We start from the raw sequence: 14,189 nt of genomic DNA, 5'->3' as shown, positions 1-14,189 counted from the left end.
CATTGAAGTTGCCCGTTGGGTATCCTATTGTAGCTATTCAGAAAGTTAACTATATGGGTCTGTAGCTCAAGAGAGAGAGATGGGCTTTTTAGTTTATTAACGTTAATTACAGCTGAGGCAGTAGACGAAATCTCCTAGGGAGAGTAAGCAGCGGAGGGAAATAGCAGGTGGTAGACAGAACTCTGGGGAAGCACCTGCACTTGAGGCAGACAGAAGAGAATGAAGCCAGCAAGAGGAAACAGAACAAATAATCAGATGGTAAAACTGAGAGCGCGGTATCCTGGAAGGATCAGGAATTTTTGAGAAGAAAACAGGAGTCAGCAATATCGAATGTGTAGAAATGTTAGTGAGAAGAAGAGTTTATTGACTATGGCAAATAGGAGAACTTTGACCTTCTCAGACGAGTTTCATTGTGGTAGTGAGGACAGAAGTCTAATTTCAGTGAGTTAAGATGTGACCCAGAGACTAAGAATTGGAGATGGTGAGTGTAAACTGTTCTTTCTTGAAGGTTGGCATTAGAAAGGAATGCCAGTGCGCTGAAAAAGAATGAGAAAGATGGGCTGTTGCTCACAAGGACTAAGGAGTCTGCCTCAGAGTCCATAGGTGATAATATGGGACTGGCAGCCCCTACATATTATGTAACGTAGTGATGTTTTCTCTCATTTCTTGGATTTAATCATAGGGTGAGTTAGCTATGTGGATGGGTGCTTTTGAGGCAAGATGAAGCAGAAGGAAGGTGTTTAAAGGATCTGCAATTGCGAAATATAGTCTGACTTCAAAATGGAAGGATTTTCCTTCTGAATAGAAGAGTAATGCTCTGAATCTGATGAGCCCTTTTGCTATTTCCCTCTACCTCTAATATTGATGCCCTCTGCTTCTCAGATCAGATAGATCAGGGATTCCATGAATATAGATGCCATGGGCATCTCATGCTCTGGCTTTCCTTTCTGAGTCCTCGGGTACTCACGTATCAGAGACCTTATATTCCTTGCCCTCAGGCAACTAGACCCCCCCGTAAGGCAGCAGTATGTTGGGCCTGAGAGCTAATGCTCATCTGTAGCTTCTACTTTCTCTTCACCAGGCCTAAATGTCACTTTTCAGACCTAAAATCAAGCTCAGAGCTGATTTTGGCTTCCTTACCATTCCAGGTAAAACATTTGATGACTTTTCCAGGTCCATCCCTTCTGACCCTAAAATTTTCTCTGAAATTCCAAAGTAACCTTATTGATTTTTATGATATACAGAATGAACTAGGATAGATTTTATCTATATATGTGGTTTTAAGCTTCTTAATGGTGTTTAAATCTATAATTAACATTTTTGTTATTGATTTACAATTATACTTCCCAATGTATTCTATGTCTGTTTTCACTTAAGGATAATTCGTTTTGATTCCTAACAGTGACATTTATGTATATATCCATGGGGCATGATGTATATGTATTCATAAAAGAGAAAAGTGTTTATGAGTTGTCTTCATTAGCCTCACATTCTGCTTGCAAGCCTCTTTTTAATTACTATTTTGGACCTACAGTTGTTTTTCCATTATATAATTGTACTGTATTCCCATTTTAGATCCAACTGAGGAGCCAGCACCACAGGCCACCAATACAGTTGGTTCAGTTATTGGAGTAATTGTTACCATTTTTGTGTCTGGAACCATATACTTTATTTGCCAGAGGATGTTGTGTCCACGTATGAAGGGCGATGGGGAAACCATGACTAATGACTATGTAGTTCATGGACCAGCTTCTGTGCCCCTTGGTTATGTGCCACACCCAAGCTCTTTGTCAGGATCCCTTCCAGGTGAGCTGAGACTGATCCATTGAGAATCAAGTCTTGGGTCCTGGCAAGATTGCCACGTTTCCATTATGGAAACAGAATACTGCCTACAGTCTGTGTCAACGTAGACCGCTTTGGGTTTAAACAATTATAAGAACAAATGTTCTCTTTTACTTTTAGCACCTTCTCTTTACACAGAAGTCCTTAGGTATGGTTTGGTAGAAATTGCCAAAGGATATAAAGCAAATATATGTACATACAAGCATTTATATGTAATACATTTACTGCATATACTGCGTTTCCGGATGTGCTCTACTGAAAATGAATCAGCTGGTCATTTGGTGAAAAGAGTCATGAACCACAATTCTTTAGGTTCACTACCAAGAGACCTCAGTACTACTGAGCCCAGGAATTAAAGGAGGCCAAAAAATGGATAAAGATTCCTTTTCAGCAAACAGAGATTTAGAAATACCTGAGTGATAGCAGGGAGGTATATATCATCTTACGTTTTCTCCTAACTTAGGTGATGACAGTGGGAGTAGGTTTTGTTCAAACATAGCCAAGTTACCAGATGTTCTATACTTGAGAGAGACCATATTGCTCTAGGGACGTACAGCTTTCTTTTCTTTTCTTTTTTTTAAAATAAATTTATTTATTTATTTTTGGCTTCGTTGGGTCTTTGTTGCTGCGAGTGGGCTTTCTCTAGTTGTGGCGAGCGGGGGCCGCTCTTCGTTCCTGTGCGCGGGCTTCTCATTGCGGTGGCCTCTCCCGCTGTGGAGCACGGGCTTTAGGCGCGCGGGCTTCAGAGCACAGGCTCAGTACCTGTGACGCACAGGCCTATCTGCTCCGCGGCATGTGGGATCCTCCCGGACCAGGGCTCGAACCCGTGTCCTCTGCATTGGCAGGCAGATTCTCAACCACTGCACCACCAGGGAAGCCCCAGCTTTCTTTTCAATGCATTTTGGTACCCTCAGTGAAAGGAAGCCTTTCTTGTGATGAATATGGAGAAAGATAATACCAGGCCAAGAGCCCTGTGAAAATAAGAACTTATTCTGGATGTTAACTCTAAGGAAACATGTGATTTTAAAAACTGTTAATGATTCCTTGTTACCATACCCAACTTTGTTAGTGGAATTTGGGAAGTCACTTTGAAAAAATGGAATTTTTTCTTTAGCATTGTAGTTGTGATTCCAACAACATTTGCATCCAGTAGATAAAGCAATAATCTTCCATACAGTGAATTTATGCCCTTAAAAATGGGTTTAGTTTTCTTTTGAGCAGATCTGTTACTTAGTCTGCCCTGCTTTGCAGCCTCCACTCTCCACAGTTCTTTCTTTCTCAGATCCTCTAAGAGGTTGAAAACCTCTCAGTTTGAAGAGCTCTGCTTCCATTCTGGGGAAGAGGAAGGGCTGGGAGCTATTCTTGGCCTTGTTCTAGGCCAGCTCTCAGTGGAAGTGTCCACTTCTAGGGAACATTTGTTTCTCTTTTCCATTAAGTGTTTTCAATTGTTATTGGGAAAAGAGGGCGTAAATTGTTTTAAAGCCAAACTATTTGACTATTGGTATCTGTAATTTTAGTACTGAATAAAATTATTTCATGCATTTTTATAGATCTTGTTCAACTTCAGTATTATCCTCTTTCATTTTAGGAATGTCTCGAGGTAAATCAATGATAAGCTCCCTCAGTATCATGGGGGGAAGCAGCGGACCCCCTTATGACCGAGCTCATGTCACAGGAGCATCGTCAAGTAGTTCTTCAAGCACCAAAGGCACTTACTTCCCTGCAGTAAGCAGTCTGTTTTCCTTTGTTCACTTTGAATACTAAGATAAACAGGATCTTAGACTTTTAACTTATTTAAATGTGGGTACTCAGTGATGGTAATATAAAAAGTTTTTTAGTATAGAATTTAGGTATATAAGGCTCAAAGGATTTACCACCACGTGAGCACTTAGAAATCTTTCCTTAAGTTTACTGTGTAGCAACCAGCATATTTGAAAACACTGACATTAATTTCATATACTGGGTAAAAGTAGAACTATTGAATAGTACCTCCTGAGAGGCTAAGGACCTTCATTCCATGACCTCCCAAGAGGAGAAGCACACCTGGTATTTCTCCTAAGTCAGTAATTTTTCTCTAAACATTTATAATTTTAAAAACTCAGAACCCAGTTGTGCTGCACTTAAACCAGTGACTTGTAGATTACAGATTTCCTTCTCATCACCTTGTGCTATCCAGCCATAATGAAATTGTGTCTTGGGGGGTGGAGAGCCACAGTCCTGAAGTACTATTTTAGGTCAGTTCTTTGAAACAGGATTGTGCTACTAGTGTAATGGAAAGTAATAGGAACAGAGATGAAGAAAAAGAAGTTGAAAAAAGGCTAATAGTCTCTTGTCTGGAATAGACTATTCTTATTTCAATAATTTGATTATTTTTCCTTTTAGATTTTGAACCCTCCGCCATCCCCGGCCACAGAGCGATCACATTACACTATGGAATTTGGTTATTCTTCAAACAGTCCTTCCACTCATAGGTCCTACAGGTAATACACATCCTCCTCCAGCATAAATCGAAGTATTTATTAGAAGCAAGTATTCTAGTTGTGAGTTTGCTGTAGCCCTGAATGAATAGATGATGGTCACCAAGAGAGAACAGGCATCTTATCTTGGAATGCTGATATTGCCCCTACCACAAATCCTTTTCTTTTGGGGCATTATATAGTTTTAAAATTGAAGTATAGTTGATGTACAATACTATATAAGTTACAGGTGTACAGTATAGTGACTCACAATTTTTAGGGGTTATACTCCATTTATAGTTATTATAAAATATTGGCTGTTCCCTGTATTGTACAATATATCCTTGTAGCTTATTTTATACCTAAAATATTATACCTCTTATTCCCCTGCCCCTAAATTGCCCCTCCCCACTTCTGTCTCCCCAGTAGTAACCACTAGTTTGTCCTCTGTATCTGTGGGCCTGCTTCTTTTTTGTTATATTCACTAGTTTGTTGTATTTTTTAAATTCCACATATAATTGATATCGTACAGTATTTGTCTTTCTCTGTCTGACTTATTTCACTTAACTCAATACCCTCCAAGTCCATCCATGTTACTGCAAATGGCAAAATGTCTTTTTTATGGCTGAATAGTATTCCATTTTGTGTGTGTGTGTGTGTGTGTGTGTGTGTGTGTGTGTGTGTGTGTACCACATCTTTATCCATTCATGTGTTGATGGACACTTAGGTTGCTTCCATATCTTGGCAATTGTAATAATGCTGCTGGGAACATTGGGGTGCACATATCTTTTCAAATTAGTGTTTTTGGTTTTTTCAGATACATACCCAGGAGTGGAATTGCTGGATCATATGATAGTTCTATTTTAGTTTTTTGAGAAACCTCCATACTGTTTTCCGCAGTGGCTGCATCAATTTGCATTCCCACTAACAGTATACAAGGGTTCCCTTTTCTCTACGTCCTGCCAACATTTGTTATTAGTGTTCTTTCTGATGATAGCCCTTCTGACAGGTGTGAAGTGATACCTCATTGTGGTTTTGATTTGCATTTTGCTGATGATAGCAGTGTCAAGCATCTTTTCATGTGCCTGTTGGCCATCTGCATTTCCTCTTTGGAAAAATGTCTGTTCGGGTCTTCAGGGCACTATACATTTTTTAAAGAGAGTCAAAAATGCTGTCTTTTAAAGTATTAAGGTAGAGCCCCCAGGCTTTGGCAGTATTCTAAGGAAGTTACCCCACAAAGTGACTTGATTGCAAAAAGGTTACTGCTGAGGTTAGGTTTGATTGATAGTCTTCAGTGGAATATTGGGATAAAACTAAGGTTGGGAGCGTTACGAGAACTCTAAAACAGCAGGAGTATTAAGGGAACAGAATTTGAGAAGAGTTGAGAGAAGCTTAAGTTCACCTCTTGCTTACATATGTTATTACAATCTGGAATGAAAAGTTTCTCATATAGTTGCATGGAATAAATCATGACTCACTAAAATAGCTGAAATGTATTTGTAAGCCAGAAATGGGAGGATTATGCCTTTGTGCTGATTCGTGAGGCCGTAGAGCATAGGGATGAGCAAGTTAAGTCCTCGTGTGTCATCTTTCGTCTTATTCGAGAGGCCAGCAGAAAGTCAAAAACTTATACTCTCTCTTCACTTAGTGCCCAGTGTTTATTGGCATCCCTCAAGTGCCTATTATCTTCGAGATCAGGTGTTTTCTAGCATTCCAGTCAGATTGCCCTGATATATAACTTCATAGATGTGTAGAAAGCAAGTGGAAATTGTTTATAGTATCTCATTCACAATTCTCATTCAGTTTATGGATAAGATAGGCTTGGCTCTGAACTGATTGTTTTTATGTTTTATTGTAAATGTTGCTTTCCCTACCACAGGTTTGTTCTAAAAAGCCAAATAGAAAGGCAGAAACCTGAAAATTGAAAAAACAAAAGGAAAGACCTAAAATTTTACTTTAAAAAAATTAATTTCCTTAAGTTGAATAAAACACTGTTTGGTTCAAGTAAACATAATTGCATCAAAAACAATTCTTATTTAACCATTTCCCACATCTCAAGCCCAATTTATTTCTTCAGAGTGAAACTTTTTATCATTTGTTGAAATTTTTGTCTAACTTAAAGTTTGTGGAACTTAAAAGAATTTTGTTAATTCTGTTTCCTTTCGTTCTCTCCTCTTTTTTTTTTTTTTCTCCCATGAAAATGGAATTTGGGCCTTTTAAATGTAGAGCCAAGAAATTTCTCCAAGGCTCGCCACCTGATTGGACAGAAAGATAAGACCTAAAAAATACTATGACATCATGTCAGTACTGGTAGTAAAAATGCTTGAGAACCTGCTTGGCAGGTCATGTAACTTGTGGTCTTTTGCAGCCATTTCTTTTCATACCACTGAGGGCTTGCCTCACATGGCTTTTATCCTGAGGTGTTATCTGGCACTCTGTATCGCTAGGTATTTTATAAATCGTTCCTTCAGTTTTACACTTGCTCTTGCCCTACTCTTGCAGTCATTTTGTCTGATGGGAAAGCATATAAATAAATCTTGATTGAGATAAATATGAAATAAGATCAGCTTTACTATACTTAGACTATGAATGGTATAAGAAATCATAGATAGAAGTAGAAATGATAGAAAAGCCAGCAATTTGTCAGCTCTTATTTTCACTAGTATATTTCTCTCTTTCCAGTGCCTTTTTCTTTAGTTAGCCACGCTACAGACTTGACTTAACAGCTATAGATTACTTGAAAAGGTAGCTTAAAAGGTGTAAAAAATAAATTAGGACTCTGAAATACGTATTAGAAAATTCACTGGTCCTGTATGGATACCTAGAATTTATCATTTTGATGTTCAGTTAGAGCCACTCTTATGACAATATGCTTGTCTACATACAGGGAATCAACACTCCTTCCCCCAAACCACAGCAATTTTCCTTTGCTGATAGTAATAATAATGGGATAGATAAGCTCCTTAGGCTGTCTACCAAAATTCAGCCTGGCTTGTACAGTATTTGAGTTGCAAAGAGAGAGTGAAGTCTTCAGATATCATTAAATTATTCATCAGGTAAATCATAGATCGTTTAAGGAGTATTGAGAGAATGCTAACATGTTTGAGTAATGTAAGATAATAAAGACCCATTCTTCTCACAGATCATGGAGAGGCAGAAGTTGGTGAGGTCCACTCTATAGACTAAATCCAAAATGTATAACTGATTTTCCAAAGATGACCATTAAATACAACTTTGAATAGTTCTTTTTTATTCTATGATACAGGGTAACTTAAAGATACAAGCGCACACCCAGAGGCTAGAATGGGTTCACCTCTGCATTCCCATTCTATCCAATTTTAATTGCCTCTAATCACATTTTATCTACAAATATGAAACACATGCTATCTTCCTCCTCCAATCTGCCATGGAAAACTGCCTCTTGGTTGGTTCAGCATTAAATTGTAGTAGCTTATCGTCTTGCAGGTGAGGTTTGCGTTTAATACCTCTGTATTCTGATAGAGAAAACCACCTCTCCAGAAGCCTGACTCAGCCTCTCCTGATTTTCTCCCTATGCCAGCTACAGGCCGCACAGTTACCGGCACTTTGCACCGCCCACCACACCCTGCAGCACAGATGTTTGTGACAGTGACTACGCTCCCAGCCGGAGAATAATGACCTCAGTGGCCACAGCCAAGGGCTACACTAGTGACTTGAACTATGACTCAGAGCCTGTGCCTCCGCCTCCCACGCCCCGAAGCCAGTACTTGTCCGCAGAAGAGAACTATGAAAGCTGCCCACCTTCTCCATACACAGAGAGGAGCTACTCTCATCACCTCTACCCACCGCCGCCCTCTCCCTGTACAGACTCCTCCTGAGGAGGGGCCCTCCTCCTCTGACTGCCTCCCACACGAAAGTGTAAACACGAAATCGGTTGAGATCTGGAGGGGGGGAGGGAGCTCTTCGAGAAGGGTGAGGCAGACCATGTACAGATAAAAATTATAAATGGGTTAGGGCATACTGGAGATATTTGTACAGAAGGAAAAGATATTTATATATTTTCTTAAAACAGCACATTTGCTGCTTGTGCCATAAAAATTTGTATAAAAAATAAATTTGTACTAAAAGTTTTATTTTTGCAAACTAAATACACAAAGCATGCCTTAAACCCAGTGAAGTGACTGAGTACAAAGGAAACAGGAATAATAAAGGCATCACTGACCAGGAATGTCTGGGCTTTATTGATACCAAAAAAAAAAAAAGAAGAAAAAAAATTAAAGTCCATCTCAGAGCAGCAAACTATAGATACTTGGAAGTAGCCAAATGGCCTTCATGTTAACTAACATTTGAAGGCCAGCAGATTTAAGAAATGAAAGGAAAAAAAAAGAATTAATACTAACTTTGGATAAAGGGCTTTGTTTTCTCTAGGAATCCAACAGTTTTATCGAGGAAAATAGATATTTATAAAAATCCATTTGGGGTGCTGCTGTTGTGGGAGAGATCAGCTGTCTGGTAAGATGCTATGGGGCCGTTTGTTGTGCAAGTCTTCTATCCCTACCTTAAAACTCACCCCTCTGTCATATATTAATTTTTTTCCCTGGCTGTTTTCACCTTGCTTCCTCCCCTAGCAGTATTGTAGGGTATTTTGCCAAAATACCATAATTTATTCACAGTTTTTTATCTGAGGATTGATAAAATGGAATTTTCTAATTAAGGTTTCATTTTAATATTTCTACTAGCTCCATACCCCAGTCAGCTTAGCTCTTCATTTGGACTGCTGTGTTCGCATAATGATCAAAGGTTAGACATGTTATTGCTCCTCTTTACTTCCAAGATTGTTTTAATGCTCATTAAAATGTCTTTGTACAACACATATAGAAAATGTTTAAGAGTTACAAATTTAACCATTAAGTTTTTGTTGTAAATTAATCATATATCCTTGCAGTACTTTCAGCATATAATATCACAATATGAAATCATTTTTATATGTATCTTTCCTAGTAAACCATTTAAATATGTTCCGGTTAGAGACAGTCTATTTAAAAAGAGAATTTTTTTGTTATCGTTGGGTTTTCCCTTTATTAACTGTTGGTGACATTTTCATGTTCTTTAGGCCAATTTTTCTCAGAATGATCTCTACATACATACCTCTTCTAACGTGTGACATGAGTTTAATATCTTTCTGTTACCTAATGTGAATGTTAGATTGTTTTCAAATTATCCATGAATTATTCTTATAATCACCTCATATATTTTTTATGTGTCTTCTCTCTTATTCCATGATGGATTAAGACGATTTAACAAATTTAACAATATGGATTACATGAGAAGGCAAACTATTAACTTCTCAGCTGTCAGAACTTGGGTGGAGGGGAATATTGGAAGGCTCTTATGTAATCTGCCTGACCTGTGTGGTACTGGGGCTGCTTCATCTTCAGCTATCAGGGCTGACCTGTGGAATGATTCTAGCACTGCTCTGCCACCTTGCCAGAAGTTGGTTTCCTGCTTTTTACATGTTTCCAGAATTTCTCTGCTAAAGTTGAATGTGTTTTTAAACTAATGTATTTTTACCTTAACAGATGTTGGTCAGTTGTTATCGAATGATTTTTTTTTTTTTTTTAATTCTGTTGAGGCCTCTCTGGATTTCAGGACTGAAGAGAAAACAGTGGAAGAAGGGATTCAGAATTTTGATAGAGGTGAACTAACTGTTTAAGCAATTTAAAAATATACCTAAGTAATCTTTTTAAAGAGAAAAAACAGTTTCAGAGTAATGCTTAGGTTATTGGGAGTACCTTATATGAATCAGGTGCACTTGATTTTGCGTATAAATAAATGGTAATCCATTAGTATCTTGCATTTCAGTCAGACGAGTGTTAACTCTTCCTGTTGATGGAACAGAGTGCTCAAGTTCTAACAAAATGGACATTGAAGTTGCGTTCTGTGACACACAAGGGCGCTTGATGCTCAAATGAAGATGGAAAGGTTAGCAATAACTGGGTATCACTTAGAATTTGAGAATTCTATATGTTTACATTTTTTAATGTGCATCTTTATCTGGTGGGCTTCCCATGTGGAAACTTGCACTATAATGAACTAAGAAGAATATTGCCTTGTTATATCTCAGTTCAAGTGCTTGTACTGCGATGGCAATGGCCTCTTCTTGCAAAATACTAATTTGTGTGCCAATTTGTTTGAAATTATTTGAAGGCAGTTCAGCTTAATCTCAGAATCCTCTTTCTTGGTATTTGAGATGGATGCTTAACATTTTGGGGAGTACCTTTCAAACGAGAGGATTGTCAAAATTCAGGAAAGATTTATTGACCCTCAGATTATATGGACAGTTAAGCTTAAAAGTAGACTATCTTGATTATTAAACACAAGGTCTTTAATTGGAAAATAAAAAATTAATATATGAGAGCACAAATCAGGGGAAAAAGGGAAAAAGTGTTTTGAATTTGGAGTATTGCTAGAATCATCCATGCTGGGGGGCAATGAATAAAATTTCTTTATATTCCTTAAATGCAAAAGTATTCATTGTGATTGTATGACGTGAAGTACGCCCACTTACTGATGTCATTAAAATTATCTGAGAATTGAACTTCAGCATAGCATGCTTTCTGTGCCCTGTAGTAAGCTATTCTTCACTGAAGTGGTCTTTTATAATTCTGAGCTTTTATAATCTTGAACTTGGCTTCTGCAGAACCCTGGTTTTCTGAACAGTGGCCCAAAGGATTTTGTTGCTTATATCAGATAATGGCATATTCACAATGCAAAAAACAGTTAAGGCATAGAATTTCTCAATATTAATTTTTCTTTCAGGAAATTTTGTTATGCCTCTGACACTTGCTATAACTTTTCTAACTAGCATATCATGAGATATTATATGTTTAGCAGAAAATTATCATTATTTTAATTTTAATATAAAAATACTTTGTGATATACCACCAAGAGCTTATCTGACCCTTCAATAAGTTTGAGAACAACTATTCTAAAGGGTTGATATGTATTTAGAAATGAAGTCTTTACAGTACATTTTCATCTAATATAGGCCAGTAATTGGGGGTGGGGGCTTTTGAGCAGTAAAATTTTAAGATGATTGAGGATTGTATGTTTTCATCATTTAAAAATACTCCAAAGTCAATCATTTGTATACAACCAACTCATTTGATGTTAAGACATTGTTAAGGTATAAAAATCGCCACCATCCTTATTAGGTAGCAGTTAGTTTGGAGGGAAAATTTTTTTGTTTTGCTGTAAAAGCTCATTAATGAAGAACACTTCATGTAGGGTTAGTAACTGTGACTTAATCCGTTAATGAACTGTGTATATTTATGTGACCTGATAGCAGTAATCATAGTACAGAGCCTGTTTACTTTTGGTACAAAAGAAAGGCTTGCCTTAAGCAAGCCTGGCTCTGTGAGAGGTCTGCTGCTATTGTTTCTCTGTCAAGTCCTGTGCCTCGACTAGATTCTTAAAAGTGTAGTTTTTGTTTTTGTGGTACGCGGGCCTCTCACTGTTGTGGCCTCTCCCGTTGCGGAGCACAGGCTCCAGATGCGCAGGCTCAGCGGCCGTGGCTCACGGGCCTAGCCGCTCCGCGGCATGTGGGATCCTCCCGGACCGGGGCACGACTTCAGCAGGCGGACTCTCAACTCCTGCGCCACCAGGGAAGCCCAAAAGTGCAGTTTTTAAAATTGCTGTATCTCTTGCAGGGGGAAGCTGGCCACTTCATTGATTTGCGTGCCATAAAAGCAGCGTGCTGGTTATTGCCATTACACATCTAACAAGATTCAGGAGCAAAAATCTTGGCCTTTTCACGCCCCCCAAGTACGTCAAACTTTTAATAAGCGCAGTACTTCATTCTGAATAATGACATGAATAGTATGTCTGGAGTGTGGGTATGAGTATGTGATTATCAGATGGCTGACAAATGTTTGAGCATCAGTAAATGAGACTGTACACTGAGTGTAGACATGGACTGAGTCTTAAAGAAGTTCATAATCAAGCATTGTTTAAAACATGTGCTCAGAATTCTTAAACTCAAGAAATTTAATTTTATTTGGTACCCTTTTCCTTATCCCAAACCTAAAATGAACCAAGAGAAATAACATGATTTTACAAAGTACTAGTAGCATATGGTTGGTTTCTGACTTCTGGGATTGCATCATTTCACAATAGGCTCAAAATTTAGCTTTTCAAATTCTCAAACTTTTAAAGGACTTTGGACCCTAAAGCATAGCATTTTACTGTTATAATTTTAAAAGATTTTTTAAATTGTGAACCATATACTCAGGATATTTGTTTGATTGGATTCTGCCTTTTGTTAAACTAAGCCTATACCTGAGTGGAGAGGGAGGTAGATTCTTCGGTTAATCTAGATGATTTAGAATGAAATTACTGACTTCACCCTTCTTCAGTCAAGGTAAACTTTACTGGTTTTTTGGTTTTGGTGTTTTTTTTCATAAGGCATTCTTAAACCATTCTTAAGTTATTGCTGAAAAAAATCATCATGACTTTACAGGTAGAATTATAAACTAAATGATATCTTGTACTCAGAAGTGGAATATAGCCCTAACTAACTTTTAGATTTCCCATTACTTAGGGTTTGCCCAGTAGTTAACACCAAAGAATTATACAATGTGCTTTTGCTTAACTGTCCATTCTTTTTTTAAAAGAAAGAAGTTTTTTTAATTATTAAAAAAAAATTTTAAATCAAATATAAGGGCAGGGATATAGATAAATATATATAGATAGATCCCTATGTATATGTCTCTCTAAATATCAATGCCTAAATATTGAATATTAAAAAGAAAATAAAGCAAAGAAAGTCTGATTAAACCTAACATTACATGAAATTAAGTATCTGGGCTTCGTTGAGGACATTTTATTATAATAAGAGTAAAGAGGATACTGAGATGCTTAAGCTGGACTAGCCTTATTTGCAAGTGAAGGATCTGGTGCTGCTTTCAGATGTTTTATCCTCTGTGTTTTTAAATTTTTTCTTAAGCTTTAATCTTCGTCATTGTCTTAAAGTCAGCTGGTGTTTCTTGTTCATGGACTTTGGTACGATGGTGCTTTGCAAGGATGTATTTATATTTTAATGACCAACATTTGGTCAGCCCTTGTCCACTATTCACTTCCCCCTTTTTGTAAAATAAGTGCTTTAATTTTAAACTGTATAAAAATACCTTGTATAAATCCCCTTTTTGATTATTACAATAAGTTGAGTTGTAACAAATGAAATGTTGATTTTTATAATAAAACAGTGGAAAATACAAGTGTCATTTCTTCAGCAAGAAATTAAAACAGTTGATTGTGCTTTGCTATGATATATGAATGTCGTGTTTCAGACACAACGAAACCCACCTGTATTGTTTGCATTTCAAATAAAATACAACTTTGGAAGAGAGGTTTGAGAACGGCTGTTGCTTAGTGCAATGCTGACAATACCTGTGATTGGGAACAGAATAAGGAAAAGTTGGGTCTGCTTACCCACTGCACAGCAAAGCCAATCTACTGATACCGGGTTGTGGTGAAGGAAAGTACAGCATTTATTTGCAGGGTGCCAAGCAAGAAGAATGGGCAGTTGTGCTCAAAAGACCCAAACTCCCTGATAGCTTTCAGGAGAAAGTTTTTTTAAAGGCAGCATTTGGGGTAAGAGCTGCAAGGTGCTTGACTTTCTTCTGATTGGTTGGTGGTAAGGTAACAGAGTGGTGTTTCAGGAGTCTTTATCATTAACCTTGTGGTTCTAGCCAGTCTGGGTTCTACATGCTTGTGGGTAGCATGCAGTCACCATTCTCTACTTGGGTTGGGGGGCTGGGAATCTTAGTTTCTACAGAACAGCTCAAAGGTATGCATCAGGTTGTTAGGTATATCCCTTGAGAAGGAACTAGGATTCTGTTTTACCACTGAACT

General features: G+C 37.8%; 1 protein-coding gene across 5 annotated transcripts in view; it reads left to right on the top strand.

The window, feature by feature from the left end:
- The window catches only part of LRP6 (LDL receptor related protein 6), a 178,427-nt gene extending 164,693 nt beyond the window's left edge, over nucleotides 1-13,734 (top strand). For all 5 annotated transcript variants that reach the window (XM_069541179.1, XM_069541178.1, XM_060024306.2 and 2 more), the window contains 4 exons: nucleotides 1,576-1,806; nucleotides 3,431-3,567; nucleotides 4,225-4,322; nucleotides 7,858-13,734. In XM_069541179.1, the coding sequence (XP_069397280.1) occupies nucleotides 1,576-1,806; nucleotides 3,431-3,567; nucleotides 4,225-4,322; nucleotides 7,858-8,155 (764 nt within the window). In that variant the 3' untranslated portion in view covers nucleotides 8,156-13,734. The remainder of the gene's footprint in view (nucleotides 1-1,575; nucleotides 1,807-3,430; nucleotides 3,568-4,224; nucleotides 4,323-7,857) is intronic.
- The last annotated feature ends 455 nt before the right edge of the window (nucleotides 13,735-14,189 follow it).

Source organism: Delphinus delphis, chromosome 11 (genome assembly GCF_949987515.2).
Source record: "Delphinus delphis chromosome 11, mDelDel1.2, whole genome shotgun sequence".
NCBI lineage: Eukaryota > Metazoa > Chordata > Mammalia > Artiodactyla > Delphinidae > Delphinus > Delphinus delphis.
This window is presented reverse-complemented; position numbering and strand designations above follow the sequence as displayed.